We start from the raw sequence: 14,515 nt of genomic DNA on the forward strand, positions 1-14,515 counted from the left end.
TTAGTTTGCTAAGGACAATGGCTTCCAGCTCCATCCGTGTCCCTGAAAAAGATATAATCTCATTCTTTTTTATGGCTGCATAGTATTCCATGGTATATATGTACCACATTTTCTTTATCCAGTCTATCATCGATCGGCATTTATAACAATAACAGACCTAACGGCTTCACTTGTACCGTTACACCTACAATCAGGCAAGGCAAGCATCCTTATCATCAATGGTATTAATGAAATAACTGAGGCTCAGAGAGGACAAGTAAACTGCTGAAGATCAAAGCTGGGCACAGAACATTCAACTTTGGTCTCCTCACTCCAAATTTCATGCTTTGAACCACCATGTTACTCCACTTCTGTTCATGTCCTTCAGCCTTCTTCTCTGTCATCTTTAGTGGCCCTATAATGTTCTATCACATGAATACCTTGCAGTTCACTTCAGCAATCCATTATCTTTGGGCTCGTAAGCAGTTTCTAATTATTCATACATTTTTTTTTCTATACCTGGCATATAGTAAATGCCTAATAAATATTTAGGAAACAAATATCATTAAGAACATTCTTACGGTTAACTCTTTAAGCATACCAATTGATTTATTTGCTTTGGATATATTCCTTAGAAGTGGAATTGCTGGGTCAATCTATGTGTGCATATTAAGAAGCCATGACATACAGAAAGATGGGGACAAGACACTTGCTCCTGTAGGCTAGAGAAAGCCTGGCTTCCTGCATTTTTGAGGACCAGAGTGTCCTCCTCCAGGAACTCTTATAGCCTATTATCTCCAGAAAGTGGAACTGAGTCTGCTGCTCTTTTATCTGCTGAGGTTTCCAAGAGTTACCCAAGAATTCCACGTAACTATACTCCTCTGGAGCTCCGTCCAGCCTGCCTACTGAATTAGGCTTCCCCCCATCACCTGCCTGGTGCCTGCTTGATCTGAGCATTTGGGGCACTCTCAACCTTCCCCAGAACCAGAAAATGAGGCAGATATCTGCTAGTTAATAACACAGGTTCTGCAGTAAGAAACACTTGGGTTTAGGTTTCACTTTTGCCTTGTTTTAACTTTGTGATGCTGGGCAAGATACTTATGCTATGTGAACCACATTTTCTGCATCTGTAAAACTTGTGCACTTCCTTGGGCTACTTTGGGGATTCAATGAGACAAGCCTATGAAAAGTTTCATACAGTGTCCGGCATATCACACGTACTCAAGAATTACTGCAGGCCTAAGCTAACCAATATGGTAGCCACCAGCCACGCGCAGCTATTCTGATTTAAATTAGTTAAAATAAGATTGATAAATCAGGTCATTAGTCACACTAGTTGTATTTCAATCATTCAATTACCACACAGGTAGTACAGGTAGTGGCTACCATACTGGCCAGAACAGATACAAACTATGTCTATCTTCACAGAAAGTTCTGTTGGCAATGCCGAGCCACAAACCTTTTCCCTACTAGTGATCAAGCCTGAAGAAGAAGCACCCAGGAAGATAAAGCAACAAGAAGAAGTTGACCCAGCAATGTCTTCACCCAATTGTCTTGATGGAGAGAGCTCTCATGGTGGCTCTCCGCAGCCCTGAGAACCCAGTCTTGTTCTGCATTTTGAATTTCATCCAGCTGCTTTTGTCACCTCATCTATCAGAAATCCTAAGGAAAACAAACATTTCAAAGCTCGTGGTCGCCTTGAATATGCTTTTGTGGGTGTAAGTTTGTTATCGTAGCTCAGTGAATTAGTTCTGCTGTTAATGGGTCACTGAGCTGAGGGGTTCCTTTAAAAAAAACAGTAAATCAATCACCCTTTAGATCTGTACAAAGGGGAACAAAAAAAGATTTAGTTTATGGGGGTCTGGTAGCTAGTGGCAGCTCCTAGCCCCTAAGAGGCCGGCAAACTTCCAAACTTATGTTATTGTTTATTTTGCATGTACGTTGAGCTGGCCAAGAAAAGGTGCTACAGAAATGGAACGTAAGCAATGTTGTATGAGGGGATGGGGCACCGGATACGGGGTGTCAGCTTGGCTGGGAATGGGAGCCCAGTGGGAATCTGCTTTTCAGGAAATACCCAGCACCCTGGTCGTTTTTGAGCACTCAAATCTAAGACTCTTAATTGTACCAGAGGTGGGTTATTGACACTTTAATTTAGGTTTGGACTGTATGAACCTTATACTGGAGAGGCCCCCAGGGGTCATCAGCCCAAATGGACAAGCAGAAAGAACCACTGGGGATCACAGAACCCTTTGCATTCCAGCAGCAAATTCCTCTCTTCAAATGCAATGAGGCAAAACCTCAACAGAAATGTAAAATAGTCAGAAAGTGGGTGCGCTTTCCCTGGCTCCAGCAGGAATGAGAGCCTAAAGCCCTACTCATATAGCCACCAGGGCAGTGCCCTGAAGCATCTCTGTGGAATAGAGTGTAAAAGCTACCCAAGTTGCTCAGTTTCCCCACTCAACCATCAGCTAGCTGTCTTCAGAAGAAATATAAGAGTAAAAGAGAAAAATAGTTGGAGGCAGATATGTGACTTGGTGCAAATGACTTCAGTGAGCTTCAATGCTGCCATCTGCAGAGTGGGGATAGTTCTAACTCTACACATTTGTTGTGAGAATTAAATGAGAGAGAGCATATTAAAGGCCTTTCTGGACAATATTTTGTTACATGAGTAGAAATATTGCTTTTGAAAATAATAAATTTTATATACCCGTTATAAGAGAATTTATTCATTTTCCTCCTTCCCTCCAACTCTCCCTCTCTCCTCCCTTTCTTTCTTTACTTCTTCCTTTCCTAACAAACATTTATTAAGCACTGGCCCCTGTGCTAACTTCTGAGAATAGAATGATGTATTAGATGCAATCTTTTCATTGATAGAATTTGCTTGTTCTAGCGGGGAAAGAGACACCAAGTTGAGTATGATAACAGAATTTGATGCTGGCCCGCCATGTGCAATTGTGTGCATTGTGACAAACACAAAGACTCTTAGCTGAAGGTGCAGTGGTAAGGGCTATGACAGCCCTGAGGAAGGGGTGTCTTGTTCTAATTTGCCAAAGGTGCTAAAAGGGCTCAAAGGCCTTGATGTATCTTGTCCTAAAGGGAAGTGTAGGGTATCCCCTAATGCTCCTAACACTGTTACTAGTGGTACACAAATGGACTATGATGAGATATATTCAGTTAGGAAAAAAAAAATCATACCCAATCTCATGTCATGATTTTCTCTTTGCAAAATCCAAAGCAATCTTATTGTTCTTGTAAAACATAATAACAGAGAATGTGAGAGTTTTATGCTTATCTAAGGGACACATGGGTTAAATAAAAAAAGTTCAACAACCACGAGCTTAGAAAAATGTGCTGCACATTTAGGAAGGATCATGGAGATGCAAGTCCAACAATTCCATTGTCTTGAGAAAAGTGAAACCCAGAAAGAGAATAACCCAAAGACATTAGGTGGATGAGTGGCAGAGCTAGACCTTCCATCCTTAGAAAAGGTAAGTAGCTCGTTCAAGGCTCCCCCAAGCCAGGATTGGATCCCACATCTGACATCCAGTCCTGTTCGCCCTACAGAGTGTAGGGCCCTACCTGCATAGCTCATGAAGTTGTTGTAAGGAGTGTTGAAGAAGCTATGAAAGCCACAGGTGTCATTTCCTGGCCCTGGGTCACCGCAGGACTTGTGTTTAGGGGCTGGGTTGGTATCATTGCAGAGGTCTCCAGTCTCGAAGGAGGGCTCTGTCTCCATGCAGGGGTCACTGCAAGACTGGATTTCTGAGATGCCTCGGAAGACGTGATAGAGGCCCAGGCTGTGACCGATCTCATGGATCATGGTATGGGTGTGCCCAGGCATGCCATAGAAAGATGGGTTCAAGACAATGCCACCTGTAAGGAGAAATCCAGAGAATCAGGCAAACTAGGTACTCTGCTTCTTGGTACAAGAACCCTCAAGTCCACCAAGAATAAAGAGATGCTGCCCAAAATAAACACAAGCTTCTCCACCCTAGGACTCCATTGCCCTGAGAGCTGTTACAACCTGTGACATGAATCATGACTTATCAGAGCAGGAAGGAATCTCAAAAGTCATTTTGTACAATTCCTTCATTTTTCGTATGAAAACGCCAATGCCTAAAGAAGTGAAGGGACTTACCCAAGGTGATTTCAAACTATTTCAATGGAGAGCAATTCAGAAATTCTGATTTCTGGGCCAGTAAACCTTTCTGCTGCAACCTCTCCCTTACAAAGTAAGGCCTACTCTTATTTCCAAATATTCTACATATTCTTGTCTAGACAAAGCCCTCAGGGTCAGAGATCTTGGTTCTGGTTCTCATTTTGCCTTCACTAACTCTGTGACATCGAGTGGATTAATTAGCATCTCTGAACCTCATATCTTCATCTCTGATGCTGTAAGAGCATGAACACTCATGAAGGTCAGCACCATGTTGTATTCACTATTATAACAGTTTTCATACTAGCTAATGTCACTTGAGCAGGACTCTTAATCAATATTCTATAGTTAATGACTATCAAAGGGCCTGGAGCTGAGTATCTCATTAAATGTGTGTTGAATATTTGCTGAATGTTAACTCATCTAAAGAAGTTTGTGAGGTTTAGCTAATCTAGTGTGAGCAGCTAGAATAGCACCTCCATACATCAAGTACATCACCTGAGGACAAGCAGCATGATCATCACCTGAGGGCTTAGTAGAAATGCAGAATCGCAGGCCTCACCCCAGACCTACAGAAGTACAATCTGTATTTTAAAAAGAGCCTTGAATGACTTGTCTGTATATTCTAGTTTGAGAAGCAATGGTCTATACCACATGCCTCAAAAAATTGAAAATTGCTTGGCTCGGGCAGATAGACAGAACAGATCTCAGCAGAATTTATGGGTAGTATTTGTGCTGTGTTCATGTTAGGCATTGGAAAGATGCATACAGGCTGTCAGAGAGATAATTAAACTTTAAAATTTAACAATGTTTAGGGGAAGGTTAAAACTCAGGTCTGTGAACCTTGAAAGTAGGCACTTTAGGTGTAGAGCAGCATCTTATAAAAATAGTGAGGAGTTAGGGTCTTGTTGATTTGAGCTGGCAAGCCCCACATGGGCATGTGGAGTTTCATCTTAGACTGAACCTCTGGAATGGTGTGCTTGCTCAGTCAAGGGACTCATAGAGTCTATGCAGAGGTCTCTGATTTTGAAGAAGGACTCTGTCTCCATGTTAGGGTCACTGGAGGACTTGATTTCTGAGATTGAATTTCTGAGCAATTTTGAATTGCTTAGAGGTTTCTAACACAAAGATAAAGATGTGTGAGAGGGCATGTGAGTGTGTGGGTGTGCACATGCACTTGGGTATGAGAAGAGGGCAGGCAGAGGCAGGGAGGAAGAGAAATTGAGACAGGAAATCTTTCTCAATTATTTTCTGTCAATCACAACATGAAACATAATCTGCTTCCCACCCAAGACTTTTTCCAGGGATCATGGTGTAACAGCAGAAAAAGAGAGGAAAAATATGGTTGTAATAAATTGGGTTTGACTGGGGCTACTGCAGAGGAATTACTCATGAGCAGCATCTCTTGGGATGGGGAGAGGGCAGCCTGGAGTCCAGCTGGAGTTAGCTGACATGGGTTGCAATCCTTGTTCTGCTTCACACTGGCCTTGTGACTATGGAAAATGGACTTTGCATCTCTGGTGAGCTCTAAAATAAGCAGCTACAATAATGCCAATGATTCTCTGTCTCTCCATGAAGCTTCATTATTAAGGTAATGAGAGGAAAGGACCGTTCCAGGGATGATGACTGGATTGCAGACTTAATGTCTAGGCTAACCCTGTTTGCTTTACCTCATCCCCTCCCAACTCACCCCTTTTCACAGAGTGACAGCACTTGGGCCCCAGTCCTGTTTCATTGCTTCTCTTAAAAGGTGAAATAGCTTGAGCCTGACATCATCCTGAAATACTATAACATGCTATGGATTTATAGCCTCCCTTATTCCTGGCCCTGAGCCAGTCTCTGAAATTTATGGAATTATCAGGAGTAGTTTTTTCTAACTGTAGAAGCCTGCTACTCAATCCTTCTCAGACTCTGATCATGGCCCTTTCAGTTGCTTTTCTAATAGGACAGAATTTCAGAATTGAGAAGGATCCTTAGGGTCTTCTGGCCTCCTAGGACCTGCTTACTTAATACTGAAGGACACTGAGACCTGAAGAAGGAAGGATAATTGCCTAAGGCCATACTGCTAAGTAAAGTCACAGCTGAAAACAAACACGAATTTTGGCTCTAGTCTAGCATTACTTCCATACATCATACTAGGTATGTGATATAAGCTGATCACCTTCAAATTTGCCTAAGCTGCACGCTCTCTTCTGCCCAACCCCGCTTGTCTGTGTCTGTCTATCTGCCTATCTACATATGCCTATGTAGATACCCATACATCAGCTATCTCAGGATTTCTCAATCTCAGCACTATTGACTTTTTAGTCTGCATAATTCTTTGTAGTGGACATTGTGGACATTTAGCAGCATCACTGGCTTCTACCCACTAGATGCCAGTAGCATTCCCCCATTTGTAAGAAGCAAAAATGTCTCTAGATATTGCCAAATGTCTCCTGGGGCATAAAATCCTCCCAGCTGAGAACAAGTAGATATTTATCTTTGTATCTATCTTTATTTATACAACCACACACAGGCACACATACACACACACGCACACACAAATTGGTTTCATTCTCTAAAAAACAATTGAGACATGAGAGTCGTCTGGAGGAAACTAAGTCTATGGTTTCATTCAGCAAAACTTCCATTATTTGAATTTCTAATTTCCAAGACAGAATAGCAGTGGAGCAGCTACTGGACTATGTTTCACCGGGAGACCAGGCAGGCCTGAGGATAGAGTCAGCACTGTCACTGCTGAGCCTGAACATTCTCAGATAAAGATGTTCACTGAGTCATCACGATTCATTCTTGTAAATAATGGGAACATTCTACCAAAGGGAAAATTATTAAATAAATGGCAGTGCCCTTGTTCAAGGGAATATTATGTGGCTATTAAAAATCTTGTCTTTAGAGAGGGGGAAATAACCCAGAAGGGTGCTTTTCTTTTGTGATTTTAAGTGAAAAAAAAATGTGTGGGAAGTTAAGGAAAAGACTTCTGCAACATGGGAAAAAAAGGAGATAGTATAATATTAAGTGAAAAAAGAACACAGAATTTCATCTATGCCATGATTTTTAAAATGTACAGTTAAAAAAAATGCATGTTTACATATAGATGTGTCCTGGAAGAGACCATGGAAAAAATAAAATTAAAGAACTACAATGTTTGCTTACAGGGCCTGGTTCAGAAACTGTTGTCATGTCTAACTTTTGGTGATTGGTTTGTACAAACTTATGTCTTGTTTATGGATATGTATAATTTGAATGTAAGAAGAGTTCCTGTTGGTGTTGGTGGGTGGAACATGGAGGAACATGGAGTTCTTGCGAACTCACTTTTTCTTGCCTCTTTGGTGTCTTTCAAGCCAACCCATGACTGGCTGTGCCAGTACAGTGTGGTTACCAGACTAAGAAGATATTTGCGGGAACTAGGAGGCAAAGGGTATAAGGAGAAAGCAAACAATGGACAGTGTTGGAAACTTAGATTCCAATTGTGACTGTCACTGTCTTGTGTATGATGTTGGATAAGCCCCATTTCCTCTCTGGGTCTCATTTCCTCATTGATAAAACATGGTTAATAATACGGTGCTATTTCCTTCAGAAAATTGCTTGGTGGTCAAAATGAGATAAAGGATGCTAAAGAGTTTTGTAAATTAAAAAGTGATAAATAAATGGGTTTTTCACCCTCATGACTACCACCACCACCATCATGATCACAATAATGATCAGCATCGCACTAAATGTATTACTGTGCTACTCCAGTTGCCTCCTGAAGGAGTTTCTAAGACTCACCTAAGTGCATTAGAGCCTCCTTGTCCCATGGCCAAGTTGCTACTCCTGCCAACTCCTCCTCTGAGGAGTTTGCAAAGAAAATATTGAGATGTGTTGATCCATCCAATCTAAGAATGTTCTTCAGCTCATTAACATCCAAGTAGGCTCTGAAACAGAAAAAGAACCTTGACTGTTATCATGCCCCCAAAAAGATACTGTTTAAATAATAGGCACACTCCAAATAATTTAGAGCTACTTTGTGTGCCAGGCACTTTGCTAAGCACTTTATAAACACTACCTTATTGAATTCCCCCAATAATATTATAAGTAAGATGATTCCATTTTACAGATCATAAAATTAAGTCCTCGAGAGTTTAAGAGGCTTGCCAAAGTTGTTAGGCTTCTTATGAATAGAGATGTAGGGTAGTATCATTATCTCCAGAGGCTTAGAGAACCTTCTTCATACCTAACTAAGTTCAAGCTGCTACTTGGCAGTGTTTTCCTTTTTCTTAATGCTGTCTCTCCCCAGGAGTTCTCACAGAGCCCAGCCAGTAGCACACATTAATGATGGTTTCCTACTCGTCACCTCTTAGAATAATAGAAGGGCCTCCCCATATATGAAAGTCCAAGTTCCTAGCATGGCTTCCAAGACACAGACTTCTCTTTAGCCTCATCTCTCTCTACAACCTCTCTTGAGCACTCCACTGCATACAGACAACATCTCTGCACCCTGTGTGGTGCATTATCCCATTGGTACCTTTATTCATGCTGTTTCCTCTGCTGGGACTCTGATCAGCATTTTGTTCTCTGATGAACAAATACAAAGTCTGTTCTGGTATCCCTCCTCCAGGAAGACTTCCCTGATGCTCTTTTCACCTGCACCCCTTTTAACATCTCCATACTCGTCCACCTCCTACTAGCAGTGCACTCTCTCTCGTTTGCCATTTCAATAAATTGCTTCCTCTTTCTATTATATAATACATACTTGTGGCCACCTGGGGGAAGGGGAGGTGCCCTATTCATCTCTGTTTGCCCAGTTCTTGGCACAAAGCTTGATACCCGGTGAGCCCTCAGTAGATTTTGATGGAATTGAATTAAATTGGGAAAAGTAAGAGTAAAAATACTTAACTCTCAGTCTCAAATTCAATAATTCCTGACTAATGGGGCCTTGGTTTCCTTATCAATACATTGAAATTAGTAACAGCTGCCTGATGCTCCACAGAGCATTTCTGTGGGTGGAAAACCTACACCTCTACCCTGCTGTGAACAGGATACATCTGAGACCTAGCATATCATGGCCGCCCATGTCACAGAAAGCCCCAAGCTCACGAAACCAAACATTCCTGTGACCATAATTTGTACAACTTTTCGCAAAAAACATGAGTTGAAGATATAGGTGGGCCCAGGAGAGCTTACATCTATATCTAGGTTGAGCTGACTAATTCCAAGAATAGCCACACAAACTCAGATATTGACCTGAAATCTCGCTGCTGAGCCCTTCTCTTCCCCAAGAGCCCATATTCAACTTCTTAGGCTGGAAGCCTTGTGAGGAATTCTATTCAGTCTGCTCTGTCATCAGGGAAGAGAACGAGGAAAGAGACAGCCAACATTTATTAAGCATTTGCTGTATGCCAGACCCTGTGCTAGGTACACATGTCTCATCCCTGTTTGGTAGCTGAAGCAATGCAACGGAGTGGGTGAGATGGCTCATTCTTAAGCTACAACCCTGGGTTTGAAGCCAGCTCTTCCACTTTATGGCTGGGCCACCCTGGGCAATGTACTTAACTTCCTGCACCTCAGTTTCTTTATATACAGAAAGAGTGTGGTAATAGTACCTACCCCATACAGCTGTTCAGAGGGTTAAGGTAGTTAATAAAGAGAGCATAAAGGGCTTAGAATAATGCCTGGCATGTAGAAAGCCCCAGTGCATGTTTAGCTATTCCTATCACTTATCCCCATCATACAGATGAAGGAACAGGGGTTCAGAGATCACACAACTGGCGACAAGGCCAAGTACAAATCTAGACGTGTCCAACTCTTCCCACAACCTCACCCTCATTTCCAAGCTCACCCAGGCCCACAGTGAAAGGAGAAACAATGCATGGGAGGAGAATGAAAACACAGAGGAGCTGAGATTTTCTTGGATCAGCCCTTTCCACATAATTTATTATTTTCTAATTGATTTGTTCATTTCCATCAAATGTTCTCTCAGGCAGAGAACACAAATGTTATTAGAGAAAGCCACCTCTGCCCCATAGCTCTGAGATGAGAAAGCTTCAAGAGAAAAAGGGTGGGGTAGGGGCAGGGGAGACATTTTAATTGGTTGTTTATTCAGTGGTAATTGCAGAAGCCAATCTTTTCAAGAAGTGGTATTCATCCTAGCCCAAAGCAAAGAAGTGGGATGTGGGAGCCTCTCCCTGGCTTGTACGTGATTTTTTTTTTTTTCATACTTTGGGAAGCCTCCATTTCCCTAAGGCAGAAGAATCCACAGCAGCAATCCAGGCCCCACTGGCCTCTCTCTTCCCCACCTCTCCAAGGGGAACCCACCCAAAGGAAAAAAAAAAAAAGCAACAACACAGCCCTGTGGATGAAAGTTTTCCTTTTGCTGCTTGAGGTCTTCCCACTAATACAGAGCCAGGCTGAGTGTCTGTCAAATATATCAGGGGGAAAATCTTCAGGACAGGAGTCCATGTGGGTATTTACCTTCCTACCCCTATGCCTTGAAAGGATTTTTTTTTTTTTTTTTTTTTTGCGTCAACAAGATAGAAGAGAAAGCACAGGAGGTCAACTTCAGAAGGACCATGACTGTCTAGGGATAGTGAAGGTGAGAGAAGGAAAATGGCCACCTGACTTCCATTTTGCAATTGTTGGGAAGGCTGTGTATACATTGTAAATTGGTCAAATGTACTTTAAAATGTCAGGGCTCATGCTTGTAATCCCAGCACTTTGGGCAGCCAAGGCGGTGGGAATGCTTGAGGCCAGGAGTTTAAGACCAGCTTGGGCAACACAGGGAGATCCCATCTCTACAAAAAATTTAAAAAGTTAAGCTGGGAATGGTGGCACGTGCCTGTAGTCCCAGCTACTTTGGAGGCCGAAACAGGAGGATTGCTTGGGCCCAGGAGTTCAAGGCTGCAGTAAGCTATGATTGTACCACTGTACTCCCACTTGGGCAATAGAGCAATAGGCCATCTCTTAAAACAAAACCCAAACAAACAGACATTACTCACTTCCCAGGAAAATCAATCAAAATCCCCAACTCACACAGAGTTGGACAGACAGACCTATATCTATCGGCAAGTTGTCTGTCCAACTCTGTGTGTGTATTAGTCTGTAGATTAATCTGTGTGTATTTATCTGTAGCTTAATCTGTGTGGCTTAATCTGCGTAGAAGCTTTGCTACTCAGAATTGGACAGATAGACCTATATCTGTGGACAAGTAGGTTTAAGTCTCTGAGTATCAATTAGCTCGTGCAGATCCCAACAGGATCAAATAAGATAGCTCAGCACAGTCCCAGCACATAACTAGAAAATGTGGGCCCTCCATATCCTGGTCTCCTATTTTCTCCTGCTGGGAAAGAACCTAAACTGACAATCTGCCTCTGGGTGGCTCTCCCAGTCTCAGCTTTCAGTGTCTCTTCCTCATTACCCAACCTTCTTCCTCCTACAACCTCAATCACTCAAGTTCTCTTGGTTATCTTATTCTGAGAACCTCTAGATTTTCCAATTATGCCCAACCCCTAAGCATGTCCATTAGTTTCCCTTCTCTGCCTTGCAATCTTTATTCCCGATTCTTGGCCCTTTTAAATCTTATGAACCCTGCAAAGTCCAGCTTACATGTGATGCACTCTATGTATCCTCTTATGACCACCCTCGTCTATAAAGTAGGGATGATGATTACCACCTGTCAGGGATGTCATGAGGATCAGAGGCAACACAGGTTAAGTGCCTAGCATGGTGACTGGCACAGAGAAGGCATCACTGATCAGAATAGGCTCCTTTTATTGCATTATTGTTAGCAAAACGAAAATTATTAGCAACACTCAAATCATCATCATCACCACTATCTGAAAATGAGTCCTCCTTCCTCTGTGCCCCCTACTTTTAATTCCAGTACTTATCACTCTGCTTTGGGTTATATTCACTGTGTGAGCATCTATCTTTTCTATCAGGTAATGAGCTTCTGGCAGTTGGGACCAAATCTTTATTATCTCCGTATCACTTAAAAGTATCCTTCAAGAGAGAACCACCACCGATGGGCAGCTACTGAGTGCCTCTCTCTCAAATTGCATAGTTTCAAAACAGGATGAGCAAGCCCAGAGCTCAAGGAAGGGAAATGACTTGCCCAAGGTCATATATCTAATACAGGGAATAGAAAAGCCTGCCAACAAACCGCTCTGCTCTAACCTATGTACATGTCACTCGTGTATAGCAGCAATTTTGTACCATAAGTAAAGTCACCTTTTCCTTCAGGTGGACACAGTTCCCTGCATAGTTTAGAGAACAAATCATGGGAAGGATGGCAGCCTCCATTCTCTCCCTCAGCTGGACACCTGGGTGTGGGAACCTGCATTGTCTGAATATCTGACCACTCCTCACTATACTCTGCTGGCTGTTCTGTAGCTTGGGGTCCCTACCTGTTCAGTGAGGTTGTGAAATAGATCAGTGTCTTCCAGATCATGGTCTACAGAAGGCTAAATTTATAAGAAAGAGATGAATATTTAAAGAAAAATGTTGCTGAATCAAATGGGTTTGGGACATGGTCTGTTAAACAAGGTTAAATACATATATTTTTTTAATTGCAAGAATTTTCGGAGCCTCAAATATACAAAATAAGAGTAAGATAGATAGTGCAGGAAGTGTACCCAAAAATATGTAACCATAATTCCTCTTCCACACCCCTCCCCCTTACACACTTCCACCTTTGCCAAAAACCAAACAACAGTACAAAAAAAAAAGTTTGGAAAATGTTGGCTAGATCGAAATGTCCCTCCTGATTTAGATACTTTCCCCTGAGCCGCGTCTCAAGAGTGGTGTCTCAGTGTCTGTTTTCTTCCTACACAACCCATGCACCTGGATCCCACTGTGGAGATTGCGGGTCCCCTGGAATGTCTGTTTCAGGGGGCCCAGCCCTGATTGCCAAGGCGCCCAGACTTTACCCCTTTGCCAGAACTGCATTTCAAAGCCATGAGTGCAGTTCTGGAGGGAGATCAAAGCTCTCTCAACTCAACTGTCATTAGAATATTTTCTTTATGCATCTCACTCGTTGGTGAGTGCCAACAACATATTTCCTAAATGCACTGGCCTGAGATGGCACAACTCTGTAATAATCTGAATGAGAGGGCTGTCAGGGCCTGTTTTATTGAGAGAGAAGCAAAAGGGAACCACATTCAAAATGCAAAACAACAACAGCAACAACAACAAATCCTTTAAATAAAATCATGGGAAAAAAGTGTGAGAGGGCCTGAGTTTTTTCACCTCTAGAAGCATAATACACTGGCCTTCCCGTTTCAATGGTACAGCTTATAGTGAGCCCAGGTCAAGACTGAGGACTCTCAATTTCTATTCCCATTCAAAGCAGGTCACTCTTCAGTGGACTTCCCCTATGCAGAAGTGATAGCTGAAGAGATCTTTAAGCAACATCATGCCAGAGTCATGCTTCCTGGGCTCTTGATGGGTGTGGCTGCTCACAGAGATGGTGCTGACCATGTGTAGATGCCCTCAACTGGAGGAGGGTTTGTGTGAGCTATACACCGGCCAAGAGTGGACCACTTTTAAGCTAGCTAGAGACTGGGAACAGTTATTTCAGGTTAGAATAAAAGGCAGCAGAGGGTGATTTTAAGAGAGAGACAGACTGGCATTCAAATCCTCCTTCTTCCACAAAGTGGCTCTGTGGTCTTGGACAATTGACCCTGTCACTTTGTATCTCAATTTCCTCACCTGTGAAATGGGAATTAGAAAATTCAACCCAGAAAGGGGGATATAAAAATTCAAGGAGGAAGGAATGCACAAGGAAATGCCTAGAAGAGTACTCAACTCACGAAAAACCCTCGAGATGCAAAATTCTCTTTCAAGCTAGTTGATGGATCAAGAGAAAACTGGCCTTAGCTCTGAATGCCTGTTGGGTTCCTGCTCCACCAGCCAACCCTGGTTCCCAACACTGGATCAATGTGTTTACCTTCTTCACAGGAGGTTGTCCTGTTTCTCCATCTCATAGAGCAAATTCTGTAACATTGCCCATTTCCAAATTCTGATTGTAGCTTGTCATTTCCAAGGAGGTTCTCAAGTCCATGAACCACTACTTAATTCTCAGAACACACCAGACCATTTGAAAATGATTATCAAATATAAAGATCAAAGCCACTCAAGGCAAGTCATTAAAGCAAGATAAACCTCAGAATGTTTATTGCATCCATATCCTTGTTCCAAATAACAAGCTTTCTCCAAGCTGTGACCAGTACAAAAACCTGAATTTTGTTCTTTATCCCAAGGGCCCTAACAATCTGGACTTGATCTTCCTGCTTAGTTGCATTGTCAAAAATGCCTAAATCTGCCTCTCCAGTCTATAAAAAGAGACACAGAAAGAAAATGCTGGGAGAGTTTATTAAATTCTTGGAATCTTGAATGATTAGTTTC

The 14,515-nt window shown here is 42.3% G+C and overlaps 1 protein-coding gene across 1 annotated transcript in view; it reads right to left on the reverse strand.

Annotated features, from left to right (window-relative positions):
- PAPPA (pappalysin 1) overlaps positions 1–14,515 on the reverse strand; it is a 246,345-nt gene that overhangs the window by 185,056 nt on the left and 46,774 nt on the right. Inside the window, exons 3-4 of the mRNA XM_015116970.3 lie at positions 7,904–8,049; positions 3,559–3,852 (exon numbers count right to left, since the gene is read on the reverse strand). Coding sequence (XP_014972456.3) covers positions 3,559–3,852; positions 7,904–8,049 — 440 coding nt within the window. The remainder of the gene's footprint in view (positions 1–3,558; positions 3,853–7,903; positions 8,050–14,515) is intronic.

This window comes from Macaca mulatta, chromosome 15, assembly GCF_049350105.2.
Source record: "Macaca mulatta isolate MMU2019108-1 chromosome 15, T2T-MMU8v2.0, whole genome shotgun sequence".
Classification (NCBI taxonomy): domain Eukaryota; kingdom Metazoa; phylum Chordata; class Mammalia; order Primates; family Cercopithecidae; genus Macaca; species Macaca mulatta.